This window comes from Perissodus microlepis, chromosome 8 (genome assembly GCF_051167445.1).
Source record: "Perissodus microlepis isolate ML-2025 ecotype Zambia chromosome 8, ASM5116744v1, whole genome shotgun sequence".
Taxonomy (NCBI): Eukaryota; Metazoa; Chordata; class Actinopteri; order Cichliformes; family Cichlidae; genus Perissodus; species Perissodus microlepis.
In genome coordinates this window covers 23,166,465-23,185,818 of record NC_140468.1, presented here as the reverse complement: position 1 = coordinate 23,185,818, position 19,354 = coordinate 23,166,465, and the positions used below count along the sequence as shown (strand labels likewise).

General features: G+C 39.1%; 1 protein-coding gene across 2 annotated transcripts in view; it reads left to right on the top strand.

Moving 5' to 3' along the window:
* slc39a11 (solute carrier family 39, member 11) overlaps positions 1 to 19,354 on the top strand; it is a 173,103-nt gene that overhangs the window by 4,263 nt on the left and 149,486 nt on the right. For both annotated transcript variants that reach the window (XM_084938301.1, XM_084938300.1), the window contains exon 3: positions 906 to 944. In XM_084938301.1, the coding sequence (XP_084794427.1) occupies positions 906 to 944 (39 nt within the window). The remainder of the gene's footprint in view (positions 1 to 905; positions 945 to 19,354) is intronic.

Sequence of the window (19,354 nt, the reverse complement as noted above, 5' to 3'; positions counted from 1 at the left end):
CGAGCTATCAGTGCCAGCATTTATAGCGGTCGTCAAATGAAATTAAAAAAATTAAGACTAGATGGAGGAAGCAGTCTTAATCCATTAAATGAGTATCGATGTTGAATAGTTTGTCCATCAGAGAGAGGAAAAGCCACTCTGCTACTTCCCTGTTGACAGCACACATATTTGGAATCGCACAATTTCAAAAAACCAGCTGATCTAAGTAAAGTCAGGCAGAGCACAAGTGAGTAAATAAAGAACCACAGGTAACACATTTTAGGAGAATCTGTTTATGTTTTGTATGTCAAAAAAAAAAATAAAAAAAATGTTGGTGGATATATTCCAAGATCACATTTGTAAATCACCAAATATCTGCATGTGTATTGGTCTTAAAAACCCGATATCAGTCTTTTCTAACACACAGTCTCATACATGTTCTGCTTGGATATCAGCTGCATTCAATTACAGCACAGCTGGACTTTTTGTGACAAAATCATTTGTAGGTGTGGAATGGATACACACAGTTGAATAATTTATTTATGTGTTGGTGTGTTCACCATCACCCGACACCTAACCACATATAGAATTGAAGTCTATGTGGACACAGTGAGAAAATCCAGAACACTTTAGCAGCTAGTGATGTCAATATTTGTTTCTGCAACCTTTAAGTGATATGATAAACCGTAAATTTATTCAGCTAAATCGCAGAGAAATGAATCAGAAAGCATGAAAACACTGTGCAAAACCTGCACACTGTTTGATGTATTTTTACCATTTCTGACTCCTGTAACACGTGCCCATTTTGCCGAGTTAAGTCGATGGTGAGGAATGCACTGAACTGCTGGCTCTTCCACTGTCAGGGTTACTACGATATCGATTTCCCTGCCTCACTCACAATCTCTCTTCTTGTCTGCCCTTTTCAGAAGCGCATCTTGGATGGAAGTTTAGGCTTTGCAGCTGGGGTGAGTAAGGTTTTATTTGAGCTGAACCACATACTCACACATACATTGCTATGAGGTGATTGGCTTTTAAACGTTCCACTGCAGCAAGGCAAGTTTCCTCCTCATAGAGAGAAACTCTGACACATCCAGCTGCCATGTTGTTTCATTAAAAATCTGAGAGAAGTGTTCCCCTGCAGGTATCACCCTACAACTGAAAATACATCCCCTTAACAGCACTCATTCAATTACGATGTTTAAATCCCTGCAGTACGAGCAGTTTATAGATATAGATCACATATATCAGCCGGCCTTGTTGGGATGAGTGGATCGATACTATCATTAGCAGTGTTGGTGTTGGTATCAGATTTATAATAGCATGATGAGATTGATACTTTGGTTTCAGTTTCTTCTCTCTACATTTAGTACTGAGAAAATAGACGTCACTCACATGATGTCATGCACACTTTGTCTAAAGCTGTCTGCCATATGGGACGTCATCTAACCAGTGGTTGCTAGGTTAATGACTGGTTGGCAGTGGTTCCTGGAGGCGGCACTCAGTCAAAGCTCTCACTCATCACATGAAATTCGAATCCCGGTGACCTCAACCTCGAGGTCAAAAGTCAGGTTTTCTGAAAATCTTGTGAATGCGATAACTTTAGAACAAGGTGATTGTTACGACCCGGCTCAAAAGCCGCAACATAAAAACGGAGATGAATAACAGAGTGTGGGTGAGAAGAGGTTTCATCTTAAGATGGAAAACCAGGTTGGCTAAAATGGTTGCTGCCACCAAGGCAAAGAAAAAGTGAGCTCCCTGGGAAGCTTGCCTCAGGTATGCTTTTATCCACATCCACACCTGACTAGGTGTGGCCAATTGGCACCAGCTGAACACACTGAGCAGATTGGAGGCTGCAGAGGGACGTAACACCTCCTCCCTTAAAAGGGTTCCTCTAGGACCCCTAAATTTATTAAAAGCCCCTCTGAAGCCTTCAGGTCCTTGACCCACAAACCTGGAATAAAAGTTAAAGCTAACAGAAGCACAGTGTTCACATTATAGTTGGCATCTCCTTATGTTGCGGCTTTTGAGCCGGGTCGTAACATAACTGCAGAGGGACGTAACATGATGTAGAATTTTGATACCAGAGGTGTGTTTCCTGACAGTTTCATTATGGCTCAGAGAGCAGCTGGCCACTATTGGAAATACGCATTTTCCCTAGCGACAGATGGTTGCTGGGGGTGGGCGGGGGGTGTCACTGACCAGTCTGTAGGCCTGTATTACTGGAGCCTTAGAAATCATTTTCTCAGCGCCTGCCATCAACCTCCAGCAACCACTTTCAACCTGTTGGGGAAAAACACATTTTTCCCTGACGACTGCTGGTTGCCAGGTGGTCATAGTTTGGCCTCTAGGCCTGTGTGGCTTGGCCCTTATTCACTTGGTCTTATATTGTCACCATGATTGTTATACATCTGAAAATGGTTGAGAAGTTGATGTCACATGGCTGGTGGTCACATGTTGGCATACTTTGCTCCTCCTCCTCCCGTGCTTCACGTGAAGCGGCCGCACTGAGCAGACACATGTAGGCTGCAGTGAGAGAGAGCGATGGCAGAGAGAAAGAGGAACGTCATGTGGAGATATTTTACAGCTCTAGATGAAAACACTGCAACCTGAGATGTGTGGAGAAAGGCTATTTGCTACTGTGGCAGCACACCAGTTTACACAAACACATGAAAAACTGTAAACAAGACTACTCCAATCAGCAAATGACAAACAAAGTAAAAGGAAAATCCCTCAGACACATCCAGACCCCGGCACAGAGACAGAGGGGACAGAGTCCTTTCAGAGAGGCAAAGAATATCCTCATACAGTGATAAAGTAATGTTTCTGTAACTTTTCACCATTAGTTAATGTTCATTTTCATATTATTATTGAGAAACATAACCTACAGACAGCCTATATCCAAACAACCCCAATTCCAAAAAGTTGGGATGCTGTGTGAAATATATATATATATAAAAAGAATGCAATGATTTAAACATCTTGTAAAGACATATTTTATTCACAATAGATCATAAAAACACATAAAATATTTAATCTAAAGACATGTGTAATAACTCCATGGCAGACCCGGTTTCACGCTTTTCAGCATCTTTATGATCACGGTTGCCGTTTTACAATCGGCTGCAGCTTCTCAGCTCGCAGTAACACACACTAACAACAACATCAGGACATAGTTCAGTCTACTTAAGCGGGTGAGGCGTGATAGCTCATGTCAACCAGGTGCGTCCGCCTCCCTGGCAGCCACACCGCAGACCACGCCCTGCCACATACCCCCATCGCCCGACTGAGGCTGGGGAGCCATCCGGCTGAACCTACTCCCCTCTGCACCGCCACAATGTACTTTTTAAATAAAAATATTAGCTCCTTTTGAATTTGATGCCATCACCACATCTCAAAAAAATTGGATAGTCCCATTTTTGCTAATGTGTAGCTTCCCCACTTCTTTTAACTACACTCCCTAAATGTCTGGGAACTGTGGAGATGAGTTTATGGTATTTATGGTATTGTTTATGCCATAAACTGTTATTTTTAGACCAGTGATTTTCAGCCAGTCATGTAATGTCATATTAGTATGCTTTATTTAGTAACTATATTGTTCAACTGCAGCTTCTGTCTAATCACTTATGTTTTGATTAGTAACTGGCTACAGTGAATAATTTTATACATTTATTTTGCAATTTAATTAAATGGCTCTATTACGCGCACCTAGTCATATTACACAGTTGTTATAAATTGATGAGTGGAACTTTAAATAAATTAGAACCTCACTGTTTGTTTCCACAAATTCCTTCTTGCACAAAAAGTAATGATTATACGCTGTGGTGTCTGTGTAGACACACCACCGATGCTTTGAAAATCACTGCAGCTCTGGCTTGTTCTTTTTAACGCTGTGCACCAATGAACTTTTTAATTAAGTGCTCCAGCTTGAAAGTGTGAGGTAAAGTGCAGGATCAGATGGATGTGATGCAAAAGAGCTGTAGTACTGGCTGCAAAAGATCTTTTATTCTTTTTTAAAATCTATCAAAACCAAAGTTAACCAAAACTAGTAACAATGTTTCTATTTTTCTTTGATTTACATGAATGCTGTGTTTCATCTCATAGTGTTTGGTCTCTTCTTTTCTTTTAAATATCTTTGTTTGAATTGTAGTCCGTCTGCTCCTCCTCTGCAAAAGTTACGTCATTACTCCACATTAAAAAATTAAAAGCACATATACCATTTCAGTAGACAGGGAGCCTTCTTTTTTTTTTCCCCCAAGGCTTTTATTGTGAAACAAGCAGGAAGATGTCATGGAAAACACAAACTGTATATAAGATTTACATTCGAATTCAGATTCATAGCTGGACATCTGCCATGACAACTGGTTACTATTTGATGTCCTTTATTTTCCCACCATCGAGAGAGAGCAGCCATCCTACATGTAAAGAGTGGAAAAAAGGGAAGCGTTAATTTTCAGGGAAAGCAGTGAGATGTGAGGAATATGTAGTGGACAAACAGGCATGAGACAGATGGATGTGAGGCTGGGAGACAGATGACTTTATGATCTATTCATAAAGTCATTCTAACATTTGATCTTGTGCGCAGTAATAGTTGACTAATGCATGCAAACTAGCCACTGCGGTTATGTAACGAACAACAACTCATCTGTCATCAGTGTGGTCTGATACCATTTCACCCCAAACAAGGTGAAATGATAAATCTGAGTCAAGCATTGCAAATAGCCGACACATACTTGTGGAATCTGTTTCTTTCTTTTTTTGAATAGGACTGGGACCTTAATTGCAATCCCTCCAACTGGTTCAGAGCTTGTTGTTAATTACGAGCTCAGATGAGTGAGCTGATAAGATGAATGCCAAATGATGAGAGATTATCCACGCTTCTTTGAGAAAGATAGATCCAATCTCGGCCCCCACCTCCTTTATCTTCATTTTGGTCTTAACAGCTTTTCAATTACTTCGCGGGCTTAGCTGTTGCTCTTATACATTCTAATGAAATGGCTCATAAGGAGAAAAGAGCCGAGGGCTGCTTCAAACATTTGCTGAACTTCTTTGCAATTATGGGAGCTGAAATCTTTTTAAAATATGTTTTTCACAGCGTAACTTTTGGCTTATTGGTGAGATAGTGTTACAATCTATCCAGTCCTCTTATTTTTCTTTGCATAATTCACATTTTTTAATAATATAGTTTTGATAAGAAACACAATTTTATACTGAATTTGCCACACTCAGCTTAGATTTGAGGCACTGTAGCTATCTGTTTGGTTCAAATGAATGCATTAGACTTTGCAGTCAACAACTTACACAAGAAATATAAAAGTTTTTATCCCTGTTTGTATTATAAGATGAACGGATGGAGCAAGAAAGTATTTTTTTTTCACATCTTCGGATTTTGCCAAGTGTGAGGTTTAGAGCTGCATTTGGCTTTTATCAGAACAAATTAAACTCTTCAGCCATTTAGAAAAGCAAACTGAGTGGAGATGGAAGGCAGGATGGGACTCTTCTCTTATGATTTTCAAAGAAGACAAGGCTTTGATTGCTTTTTGGCTGTGCAGAGAGTGAAGTAAGGTCAATCCATTTTAAAGTAGGGAAGCAGATACAGTGGGAGGGAATGTTACACAGCATTAAGTGATGGCAGTTCAGTGGAAATGAATTGTTATCTATCTTTAAAAGTTTTCACTGACCTTTTATCAACTTAAATGGCTTGTGCAAGCTTCTACTTTGGTATTAAACATGCTACCATGGATGCTAGTAAGGCTGACTCTTGCTAGATGCTAGAGTCTTCTTGAGTTCATGTTGTGTCTTTAGCACCCTGACGGTTTCCCTCTCTGTCTTGTTTCAATGTCAGTTCCTTTGCCCTCCTGTGTTTTCTTTTCTCTGTAGTATTTTCTTTTCTTGTCTCTGCGTTTAGCATTTTTCTTTTGGTTACTTCCTGTTTTACTTTGAAATATACATTTCTCTCTTGTGTTAGTTTTACTTTCCTTGATTATGTTCATCCATCAAACCTCGAGACATTCGTTGTTATGCTCCAATGATCCAGTGTTTATCCCAGCAAACATTTTGATGCTGAACACTTGTCTTTTCTTGACATCTGTTGGTGAGATGATGCTGGAGTTTCAGCCGTATTTGCTGGGATGCACTTGTGCCCCTTTAGATTTAGTATTTTTTTTACACTTGTCATTTTTGCCAGGAACCCATAAATGCTCCAATTTTATTATTCCGACCTGCAGTTGGGTTATCTCTATACTGCAGTGTGACTATATTGAAAATACTGGCCAATGTGGGTAAAACTAAACTCATCCTTTTATTTTACATTAGCTGCTGTTGTATTGGGTTCTGGAAAAACAGTGCATCTAACTAGAAGAAGTGTTTTTGCAGAGCCTTTTTTTCCACTGCTGGAGACACAAACATTATTAACGGTGCAGTGTAGCACTTCACGTTTTTGTAAAATGTAACCCCGTTTTCTATTAACTGAAATGAATATTGGCCTGGAACTGAAAATTGATTCTGATTTGAGCCTCGTGATTCAAAAAGCTTTGCATCTCTTTACAAAAAAAAAAAAAAAATTTAAAAGCTAAGCACATTTTTCTTGTCATCTTTCAAAAAGCACGCAGGAAAAATATAATTTTGTTACTGCTGTCAGATGTTAAAATCCCTCTTTTGTAATAAATTACTAAAACAGTTTGACATCCAGATGAATGTGCTGACGTTAAGCTCAGAACATTTTAATTTGCAGTGAAAGTTTTATACCCAAAAAACTCAGTTTTCTGTCCTTTGATGAAGAGGCCCTAATAAAATGCTATGGCAGTTACACATCTTGAGGCGACTCATGAACCCTCCATAAGCTGAGAGAGTGGAATGTATATAATTAATTGTAAATTGCTAATACTGATGAGATGAAAGCAGCTAGTCATCACCACTGCAGTTACTCCACTCTCTAATAACACATAATCTCTGTGATATTTTTTCTTCCAATATCACAACACAAAAACACATTGTGTACTCATTTTTAAATAGAAAATACATTACCCTGCAGAAAAGCCATGTTGAGTTGTGTGCGTATGTCTGTGTGTGAGGCTCAGTGGGTGTTTGAAGAGCATGTGTCATGCTTTTTGTGTCTCATGATTCAGATGCCACCCTGTTTCCATGCCTAACATCTGCTGTCCTAACATGCACGCACACACACTTTGTGACAGTAGACTATCACGTCATGCTGTCTCAAAACAGCATCTTTCAGCTCTCATTGTTGGTGTAAAATCATGCAACCCTTTCCACTCAACGTCCGCCCCACAAACACATACAAATATACGTGCACAAACCCAAATCGAGTACTGTGCAAAATGCAACTAAAAGTATTATGCTTTTGTTTATATGTACATCGCTAAAACCCTATATTTGTTTGAAACATATAAACTATAATGTGGGGGGGAGGGAATCTTGTTTTGATGTTAAAGCCAGCAACCCATCTATCTCTCCATTTTCTGCCACTTATCAAGGTATGGGTCATGGGGAGAGCAGTCTTATGCAGATACTCCCAGGCCTCCCTTTCCTGAGCCACTTCCTCAAGCTCTTCCAGGGCGGCACTGAGGCATTCCCAAGCCAGCTGAGAGGCATAATCTCTCCAGCGTGTCATGGGTCGGCCCTGGGCCCTCCTGCTTGTAGGACATGCCCTGGAGGCATCCCGATCAGATGCCCAAACCATTTGAACCGGCTTTTCAATGTGGGGCAGTCGTGGTGCTGTTCTTAGCCCCTGCTGAACTGAGTATGTCACCCTCGCTGTAAGTTGTAGGCCAGACACCTTATGGAGGAATGTTATTTCTGTTGCTTGTATCCACAGTCATTCTTTTGGTCACTACACCGAGCTTCTGGCTGGGAGCAAAGATTGATCTATAAATCGACAGCTTCACTTCAAGGCTCAGCACTCTCTTTACCGCGACAGACTGGTACAGCATCTAGATCAGCGGTCCCCAACCTTTTTTGCGCCACGGACCGGTTTATGCCAGACAATATTTTCACGGACCGGCCTTTGAGGTGTCGCGGATAAATACAACAAAATAAAACTAGTACCGGTACCGAAAAAAAGAAAATTTATTCATAACACACGTGAAAAGACCCAGGAAAACCGAGTAAACGATAAAAACGATAACAAAATAACGCTCAAAACCGATAAAAACCCTGAAAACTATACATTTCACACCTGAGCCTCAACTCTCGCGGCCCGGTACCAAACGACTCACGGACCGGTACTGGTCCGAGGCCCGGGGGTTGGGGACCGCTGATCTAGATCACTACTGACACAGCACCAGTTTGTTTAGGCATATGCCTCTCACCTTTGGATTCCTGCAATCTCCTGGATTGGGATGGGATATTGCCACTATCTTGTTTTTCAAAATTGGGACCAAGGAAAAGACCTGAACTTTGTCTTTGTGACTACAGTTTATTAAAAAGGCAAGATGTTTAGGAGCCAAGCTATGGAACATCTTGATTGCACCTGATTGTACCTTTAATCATTAGTTATTTTTAATCTCTGGCCCTTTGCTACACTGTATCTTTTGTCCTGTTTCCCTCCCTTCATCCCCAACCATTAGGGACCGATGGCTGTCCCTCCCCGAGCCTTGTTCTGCCGGAGGTTTCATCCTGTTAAAAAGTTTCCCTTTCAGAGTTTTTCCTTCCCACAATTGCTTGCTCATAGGGGGTCATGTCGGGGTTGGGGTTTTTTCTTTGTTATTGTAGGGTCTTTACCTATACCAGTATAAAGTGCCTTGAGGCGACTGCTGTTGTGATTTATTGCTATATAAATAACATTGAATTAAATTGCTGTCTGTTGGAGTTGCGCATACTGCCCTCCAGATGAAGACTCTTTGTGGGAAAACCTTGCTTATTTCATCAAGACACTATCAAACCTCATTCTGAAACAACTGTAACATGGTAAATTGTTTAAGTTGAAACTGGCTGGTTTGTTAAGACATATCAGAAAAAAATGAACAAAATATACAGTTCCCCGTTGAACAGCTGAAGCAGGAATTTGAACTGAGTACCCCATTCGATGTTAACTGGTCTTTGCTTTTACCAAATGCTCACACAGTCTTGGTAAAAGAAGAGATGATGCAACACAGTGGTAAACCAATACCTTGTCCTGACCTCTCTGAAAAGTGTTCACAATGGGTGATGGCTGAATGGCATAACATTCACAGTAGTTATTTGACATGTTGTCTTTGTATTATTTTCAATTAAAAATGGTTGTTGCAAATCATTGCATCACATTTTATGAGTGTTTAACACAACTGTCTTACGTTTTGGGAAGCTGGGTGGTACAAACTTTTATCTTTTAACAAGTCCCTCTTATTTTGGTTATGGTGTATGCAAAATGTTAGAAAATGCAGATACATTACATTAATGGCCTGCAATTTACACTGAGTCATCAGTTTCTCTAAGTTAATAACCGGAACAATTTAAATAATCATTTCCTATTCAATGCCTCGCTGATATAACAGAACAGTAGGCCAGTCTAATTAGTTCATCATGATCGAGTTTGTTCATATATTATTAATATTCATTGGATGGTGTGTAAAAAGGTCACAGCAACTATTCCAGTGGAACAAATTGCTGCCAGTGAACAAAATCTGAGTGGTATTACATTTCCCTCAAAAAGTAAAAGCTAGTGTCAACTCATCGTACACTGGATAAACAACAATTGTATAAGACAGGATTCTTTAGGTGTTTAATGTCCCAGTGACTGGAAGATAAAAGCAGTGCACTGCCTTTTATAGAGCTACAGAATGAAACAGCCCAGAAACATACCCCCGGAAAAGTAATCTCCATTTTTAGGAAAAACAAGAGAAATGAGTTCCATTACTCGTGGTTCCTATTTATTAAGTGTTTCAGAGAGTAAAATGGGCTTAAACAGGTCCCAAATGCCTTTGAAGATTGTCAAGCTGTTTCCCCTTGAATTTAGCCCAACATTACTCTTCTTCACAAAAGCCCTGAAAATGAGAATTTGTAATGACACCGAGTATACAGCAATTAAAACAGCCAAAACAGCAGAGTGTCATATAGCTTGTCAGTTGAGTATGGTATTTGATATTATTATTTTTCATGTTGTAGCTATGAGGCCTGTTTGCACATGAGGCACAGGATTTTCCCAGATTTTTAGAACATATCAACAGCAGTTTTAAAGAGTTGTATGTGATACAAACAAATATACATCAGGATAAAATGAATGTATCCAGTGTAAAACAGATTGTTATGTCAGTACTTTCTCTATGTGGAAAGTGGGGTGCACCAGTGGGACTTGCACTTAATTGATATATTATATTAGGTGAGGTCCATGGGATATGTACATGTACATGATCACACTGGAGAAAAAAAGATTATGACCGTATGCAAAAAAGCTGTGACCTTGTTACCTTTGATGTGGTTGCTTCAAAGATGTAGACCAGTCTCTGACCACTTGCAGCGAGTTATTGTCTTTGGTGCATGAAAATGGCAATAAAATGACAGTATGAAATATCAAATATCAAAACTGGCAATTATATGCCATCTCTGTGATAATACAGTAATTAATTGTGATAAATTGGTGAAAATCACAAATCCATTGCCGTCAACATACAAAGAAATTAACATTAGCTACTTATAGACGTAGCCTAGTCAGTATCACATAGATTTGAAAATGAAATTCTTCAGCAAATAGCAGCATAGTCACTGCAGGTCTGCAATTTAACTGGAAAGTGACACAAGCACTCAGCAACCCTGTTTTTATCTAAAAATATAAGTAGAATACAACCAGTTAGAAAAACAGTAGAGTCCCCTGTTGCAAAGAGATGTGTCACAGACAAGTTGCGCTCATTTGTGCAGACTGACTCTTTCTGTGCTTGTAAGTTAGCAGATCTTTGCTACTCTCTAAATGCAGTCAGTGCACATCAGGCCAGGATGCTTCGGACACAGGTGCAGGCTCTAGTTTCAAGCCCCCTGTTCAGTTTTATTAAAGCATCAAAGATGTTGCACCATATTCAAGAAGGAACAAAGGTGTGCAGATCATTCTAATCCTTTGAGACTGAATGCTCAATAATTTTGTCAAAAAAAAAAGAAAAAGAAAAGCATGTTTTCATGACATTTGTTTAATTTTATGGCTGAATTGGTGAATGGAGCTACTCAGTTGTCATGTAGATTGTTTAGCTGACAACTTAAGTGTGGAATTTCTTATCATATAACATTAATCTGCTACATAAATGAGAATATAACAGTCAGAGTAAGTCAACTGGGAAACCAGGAACACCAGAAGATGTAGCTCAGAATTCCTAAGACACACTGATGTAGCTTTATCCTTTGTGTATGACCAGTTGATTTGCTGATAATATGTTGGATCCACTTGGTTAATAAAATTCATTTTATATGAAAACTCGACTGAGGACATCCAGTCTTTTTTGAGAGAGTTTGTAATAAGTGTTGAATATAACTCATTTAATAGATAATGCACGTTTCCAACATGCATCACCTTACTTTCTGTCCTTACTTTGCATTCATTTTTTGTCATGCATTGTCATATCAGTGTAACTATATTGTATATCAGTTGAAAAAGATCTTTGTTGGTTACTTTGACAGTTTGCACAGTTACTTGTGACTTCCAATGAAAACATTGGTAACTTTAGTCTGACTGAGGAATTTGAATGTGGTACCAAACTTTCTCCCTCTTCCTGCTGTCAGCAGTCACAGTCAGACTCCACCTGACTGCCCACACATTTGGATGACGCTGAGATATTTATTGATGTAATTCATGTGTGAAACACAGTTGTTGTTTTTTTGTTATCTACAAAGCCTCCTGAATGAGAGGGATTTGTTGCTAAAGAACATTTTATGTAATTACACCAATTGGGGTTTCTTTGCGTGTTATGATACCCAGAAACCCCACAGTGCTTCTGAAAAGTCCTGGAGTGAAATTGTGTGTTTGCTGCGTGGAGGTTGAAAATGAGCTTGAAGTCACTTTAGGAGAGGTTTGGGCATTTGTCCATATGAGGATTAGTTGTGTTGCCATGCCACCGCCAGATTTATGTTGTGTGTGATGTGAATTAGCACTGACATGCTGAGAGGTAGACGGCACCTCCCAGGATGCTCAACAAGCGTGGCATGTGGTTTTTGTGTTGTCTGTTATGTAGACATGGACACACACGGGTGACAGATTTAGGAAGTACATTTTTAAATGTTTGAATGTGTTGCTGATAGCAAACATGATATATAGATAGAGAATAGATCTGATAACCGATAACTGATTTCTAAATTTAGTGAAGGACTGAAGTACTGAAGTTCTTACCTAACTATGAAGGTTCTGGTATTTCCTCTGGGTGCACGTATAGAAACTAAAAAGATTATACTCTTTCAGGATGTCCTTCCAGCTTTTTACTGCAAGAGACTCTCTCTCTCTGTGTCACTGCATCAAAATAATTAAATTCCCCAATGTTGGTCCCTCACATGGAGTGACTATACGGCTGTTATTTAAATGAGGCGTTAAAGTAATGAAAAAGAAGAAATATGAGAAGGCGAAAAGGGGGTTGTTGAAGTGGGTTTAAAGACCGATGTAAGATCAGGCTTACAAGGTTACTGAGTGCAAATCCGCTGTTTTAACATCCTTCAGGGCAGTGTGGTCATGGGGTCAGTAGGATTAGTTATGTGGCTAGAGACTGGTCTAGGGTTGCATCATGATATTTATAAATCCCTACGGGTTGATTTTCAGTAATGTCAAAAACATGTGGTGCTGTTAACCTGACAGAGAAAAGCTTTACGTTTGGAGCTCGACAGTGACCGCCCACTTTTTTAATGGCTCCAATTCTGGAAGTGAATTTCCTATTTATTTCCACTGACATTTCAGAAAATCTTTGTATAAACAGTTTGAAGCCTTGAACCAAGCCTACTAGCTATGAGGTGAGTCATGACTATAAAAAGATTTGGGTGGAATTAAAAAATAAATAAAGGAAAGTGAAAAAAAGACAAATGTACAAGACTTTGTACTTACTTTTAATAGTAAAGGAACTACTTGGGCCTGGCTGATAAAAGCAACGAAGATAATTTTTGTGTAGGATGAACAGGCGTAGCAGCACACGTGATAATGTCAGCAGACACAGGCCAGGGCTCGTTTGAAAAGAAGGGCCAAAGAAATTTGGTTGAGGCAGAGCCACATATACACATCATCATTATAGATTCAAAAAGTTTTAAGTGAACTCTCATAAAACTATGTAGGGTGTAGAGCAGGGCCATGTTAACAATCGAATAAGGTTTGGCATATATACATCAAGGTCAACTTAGTTAAGTATTGGTAAAAAATTGATAAAAAGAATTCCAACTTAAAATCTATGGTTCTTACAAGTGTCGAGTGTGTTGTCAAAATATTGAAAGTACTGTATAAAAATGTAAAATATGTCACAATGACCTTTGACCTGTCCTTCAAATTTAATAGATTGATCTGAAGGCCAAAGTGCTAATAATGGACATTACAGTAACAGATTAGAATCATTTAAAAGCATAACAATTTGAAAATATGTAAAATGCTCATGAGTAAGTATAAATTGTTTTGAAAAACAAAACAAGTTTGTGATCAAAACTTTTTTCACTTGGTATTTACTAACGATTTAAATGAATTTACTAAATGTCGAAATTACTGTTACACATGTACAATATCTGCATAAATAAAAATAAAAAGTAACAAAATCCTGCACTTTACACCAGTTTTTACTGCACTGCAAACTACAAAAGCACATTTGGGAAAAAACCCCAAAGAAAACATAATGAATATATAGAAAATACAGTACTATTCCCTTAAAATCAAATACCGTCCAGAGATGTTTCATATCTAATTCATTTATTGGAGCTTACTGACAAATTTAGTGGTTTATTATAAATACCTTTGCTATTTATTTAAAATACAGTTGTATTATGCTATAATAATAATGTAATATGAACGTCTCACAGAAAAATAATTATATTTGAGCCAAAATTCACCTTTTATCTTCACTTAAGAGTAAAAAAATGACCTTTAAGCTTGACAGACATAGTGATTTGATATATATCTGATACAAATTTATGTTGATATTGACTGATGAAAAGAATCTCATTAAGATTTTTTCAGTATATAATGCCCTAACTCTGTGCACATGCAACAGTGAACAACTTCAGTACATACTTGAGGTTACTGCAAGAGCACATTCTATCATTTCAGAACGTTGTGTTACGTTGCGATACTTTGGATGGGTATATTAGCATTATGGATCATGTTCAGAATTTCTATCGAGAATATGAATTGTGTTTTTACTGCTGTTGAGCTCCCAGTGACAGAACATGTCATCTAATATGGCAACAGGTTCAGAAATTATGACACAGATGAATTTACCAAAGTGAACAAAACGTGTGAGCTATTATAATAATAATAATGGATTGAATTTATATAGCGCTTTTCAAGGCACCCAAAGTGCTTTACAATGCCACTATTCATTCACTCTCGCATTCACACACTGGTGGAGGCAAGCTACGGTTGTAGCCACAGCTGCCCTGGGGCAGACTGACAGAAGCGAGGCTGCCATATCGCGCCATCGGCCCCTCTGGCCAACACCAGTAGGCGGTAGGGTAAAATGCCTTGCCCAAGGACACAACGACCAGGACAGAGAGCCCAGGGATCAAACCAGCGACCTTCCGGTTACAGATATGCTTCCCAACCCCCTGAGCCACGGTCACCCCCACTATTCAGTACAAGAAAGTGAAAAAGATGTCAAAACAATATTGTTCAGGGTAAAATGCAAACCTGCTGCTTCCAGCTGAAAATTTATAAAATAATTTTCTTGGCAGAAAAAAAAATGGCAGAGTTACAGCTTTCCAAACTGTTTTAGTTACAGACAAACAGTGCAGCACAGTTGGCCAGGAGAAGAAATGAAGTAAAACATTATTTTTAGACATATTTTTTTGCAGCTTATTTACAAGTCATTTAAACGGGAACAAAATGTTAGATTCATTTTTTAAAAAAGGAAAAATTCAGCTCATGTTTTTGGACAAAATAAAGATTTCTGTAAATTTATGAGCCATTTAAAAAAAAGATGAATTCATGATGATTGTTACGTCCCTCTGCAGCCCCTAATCTCCTCAATGTTTTCAGCTGGTGCTAATTGGCCACACCTAGTCAGGTGTGGATAAAAGCATACCTGAGGCAAGCTTCCAGGGAGCTCACTTGTCTTTGCCTTGGTGGCACCAGCCATTTTAGCCAACCTGGTATTCCATTCTAAGATAATACCTCTTCTCACCTATACTCTGGTATTCGTCTCCTTTTAATGTTGCGGCTTTTGAGCCGGGTCGTAACATAAGTGGGGGCTTGTCCGGGATTGTTTGGACATTTTTGTGGAGACTGAATATCTGTTTTTTGTATCGCTTTTAAGTAGGTGAGTGAAGGTGTTCACTGTGATTGAGCAACGTCCCTTTAGTAAGTGTGTTTCAGCTGGGTGGCTGTGCTGCCCTTCCATCGAAGCACTTGTTTGTTGTTTTGCTTTCTTGTTTTAGTATATTGTGTTTGGTGGTTATCCTGGGTGGGGGTACGCTTCAGAGTTTGGTAGGAGACTATATCTTTGGTCTGCTGCCTGCTCTCGAGTTTGCGTTTAAAATTGCCTTGAGCCCGGTACACCACTGAAGACTAGACAGGTCAAGTTTTGTTTTTAGCGTTTTAGGCTGGGAGTTGCACATAGTAAATCAGTGGCACCAAACTTGGCAAGAGGTTTGAGACCATTCATTAATTATAGTCTTGTGGCTGAGGCAGGTAGGCTGTTTTTAAGTTGGCATGGCATGTACACCGTGTGTGCATCTAATATGTCAGTGTTGATGGATACTAATGACATCCTCATGAGGTGAGTGTTTTGTGCTGTGACCTTTAGTGTTGTGGGGAATATGGCTACATTTGTTGGATCACTTGTGAGTGTTGTTGGCCAGGTGATGGCAATAACACTGTGGGGTGCTGAGCCACCCTTGATGTGATCATTGTGTGGCCATAGCTCTCCATTTTGTGGTTGGTCACTAGTATGCTTGCTTACTGAACCTTGTGGATTAAAGTAACTTGTTGTGGTATAGGGCCACTTGTATGTGACCATTTGTGTGGTGGAGACAACAGATCACTTGGTTGTGATTATTTGTTGCTACTTTTGGTTTTGTGTTATAGCAGGTCAGGTAATCATTTTGGGTTTGACTGTTGTGCTCCTTTGTGTTGGTCACATGTTACTTTTTGTGTGTTCAGTGTGGCAACTTCAAATCCTCATGCAGGGGCATCCATGTTTAAAATGCCAACTAAAGAATTGTGAGTATTTAGTTTTGTGTTAGAGCTGGTAATAAAGTGCTCAAGTTTGTGCTTTGGCTCAAGCTTATTTTTGAGGGATCAAGGCTTCAGACGGGCTTTTAATTTGTTTAGGGGTCCTAGAGGAACCCTTTTGAGGGAGGAGGTGTTACGTCCCTCTGCAGCCCCAATGTTTTCAGCTGGTGCTAATTGGCCACACCTAGTCAGGTGTGGATAAAAGCATACCTGAGGGAGCTTACTTGTCTTTGCCTTGGTGGCACCAGTCATTTTAGCCAACCTGGTATTCCATTCTAAGATAATACCTCTTCTCACCCATACTCTGGTATTCGTCTCCTTTTTTATGTTGCGGCTTTTGAGCCGGGTCGTAACAATGATATCTTTTTGGATATATGGCGCCCTTTAATGGATTACTTACCTGATGATCTGAGGGAAATTATACTAAGAGGGGCAGCCCCACTCCGATGGCAGGTTGGGTTTGTCAGGACAAATGTGTAAATGCACGGTAGACGCAATTATTTACTATCTACCATACTGTATTAGTTTTATATGTCTCAGACTGCTTTTTGTGTTGTTTTTTTGTTTTGGGTTTTTTGTTTGTTTGTTTGGTTTTGTTTTTGTTGTTTTTTGTGTATCAAAAAATCCAAATAAAGAGATATTTAAAAAAGAGATTAATTCTGTGTTAGACTACCCTTTAAATGTGTGGCATCTGGTATCATAACGTGGCACACAGACATCTCCTACTTGTGAAGGTTAATGTCTACAGCGGACATCAATGCTCTGGTTCAGTGGTTATAATCCAGTTTGTATAGATACAGTCTACACGGAAACATATGTTTTCATTTTTTGAGATGAAAATACTGCATTTTACTCCCACTTTCCACTTTGCTCAAATAATGTAGTCAAAGCAGTATAGTGCTTTCCTCAACCTTTTTAACTCTGTTATCTTTCATTTTTTTCATATTTCATATTTATTCTTTATTTATGCTACTTTAGGTATATTTGAGGATATTTACTAAACAAGATATTTGCACCTTGCTTTGCCACTGTGCAGTAGTGTCTGTAGGCTGATGGGGAATAAATGACTTGAATCCATTGTAAAATGATTTTCTATAAATCTATCAAAACTCTAAAAGGGTCGGCAAACTTCCCAAACACTCTGTACATTCTGCATTTACTGATACGTTCTGAAATGGTTTCTTCAAGCGTTCTCACGGATGGGGATAAGTGGCAGGCTTTTCAAATACAGCGTGAATGGCACTTTCTGATTTCTCCCCCGACTCTCAATAGGAACTTGTACTGTTTGATCTTACCTCAAAAGCCAGATTGCTGCCAGGTTTTGTTGAACAGTGGGAAACTTTGGTATGTTTCTCATATTGTTTAATGTGTTTGTTTCTTCAGTTTCTGTACCTTTTGCTCTTTTTTTGAGAAACTTTGTTGTCTGCTTGGTTTGATTGGTTTTATGAAAAATTTGCTTTCATACTCTCTTCCAGGAATCAGCTGACATTAGCCGCTATAGTTATGATGTACTTGGTCAAAGCTGAATGCATGGAACCCTTTACTTTCTTTTTCGCCACTTATATTATGTTTCTATCTGTATAGATGTGATTAAAAGCCAAATTTCTTTATGGAAATGTTTTAAATGTAGTGGATACTGATTGTTGTTGCATACACGTAAGAGGAGTTTTGTTAGCTACATGTTGCTATCACTTGGTCCTATCCAAATGTTGGAGCAGGAATTAAGACTTAACAGATCAGGCAACATTTTTCCAACTTGGTGAGCCCATACGAACTGTAGCCTCAGTTTCCCATTCTTTGCTGACATGAGTGACACTCAGTGTGTGATCTTCTGTTATTAACCGTGTACAGTAAACAAGCAGGATAAAGTACAATTTGTTTGGTTTTTAGACTTTGCATGTCTGGAAAGTTTTTTTTTAGTTTTTTTTTTTTTTTAACAAGAAATTTACATTGAAAGGAACACTTTATTTGGACTGGTGTAATCAGTTCCCAATATCAAGGCCATATGTTATGGAATATTATACAGTAGATGGCCCTGTAATGTCTGAATATCCAGCACATTGCATATAAAGCTGTGTCATGATGGTGTTGTCTGTCACATGAAATTCTAACGGCAGCCACAATAAATATGGGCGATCGTGGCTCAAGAGTTGGGAGTTCGCCTTGTAATCGGAAGGTTGCCGGTTCGAGCCCCGGCTTGGACAGTCTCAGTCGTTGTGTCCTTGGGCAAGACACTTCACCCGTTACCTACTGGTGGTGGTCAGAGGGCCCGGTGGCGCCAGTGTTCGGCAGCCTTGCCTCTGTCAGTGTGCCCCAGGGTGGCTGTGGCTACATGTAGCTTGCCATCACCAGTGTGTGAATGTGTGTGTGAATGGGTGGATGACTGAATGTGTAAAGCGCTTTGGGGTCCTTAGGGACTAGTAAAGCGCTATACAAATACAGGCCATTTACCATTTAAAGTTTAAAGCTGTACATGTGTGATTTGTTTGTGTTTATCACCTCTCCCCCAGACTGCACTTGGCATTTCCAATAGTTTGGAGCCAAACTGGCAAAGCGGACTCCTTTCATGGTCACGTTGTTGGGGGAATGCAACAAGTGTGATGAGAGAAGGGCAGATTTGGGAGATGGGTTTATTTTAAGGATCATTTTAGGAATCACTACAGTTGTCTTTTGGATAAGAGATAAAGCACTGCAATATGTTCATTTTGTATGCAATTGTTAATTTCCTGCAGTTGGATGAGTTACTGTTTATATGGGGTTCAGCTCCTCTCATTGAGTGAGGCAGTTTTGTTGAAAAGGCGACAAAGCTGGATTGAGTTAACACTGCAATTATTTTTCATTTTTGTTTATTTTTATTTTTTTGTTGCTTCAGTTTTTTCTCTATTTTAATCAGTGCACTGAAAATATACTGTACTAATCCACAAAAGTCTGGACTCTTGAACAAAAGTCTGTCATTTCAGACTTTCACACAAATAAATAGTGATTGGATGATTTGTGAAAATAATGGAAGTTTACAGGTGAAACTTGCCTCTTATGACAGAATGTTAAAAACAT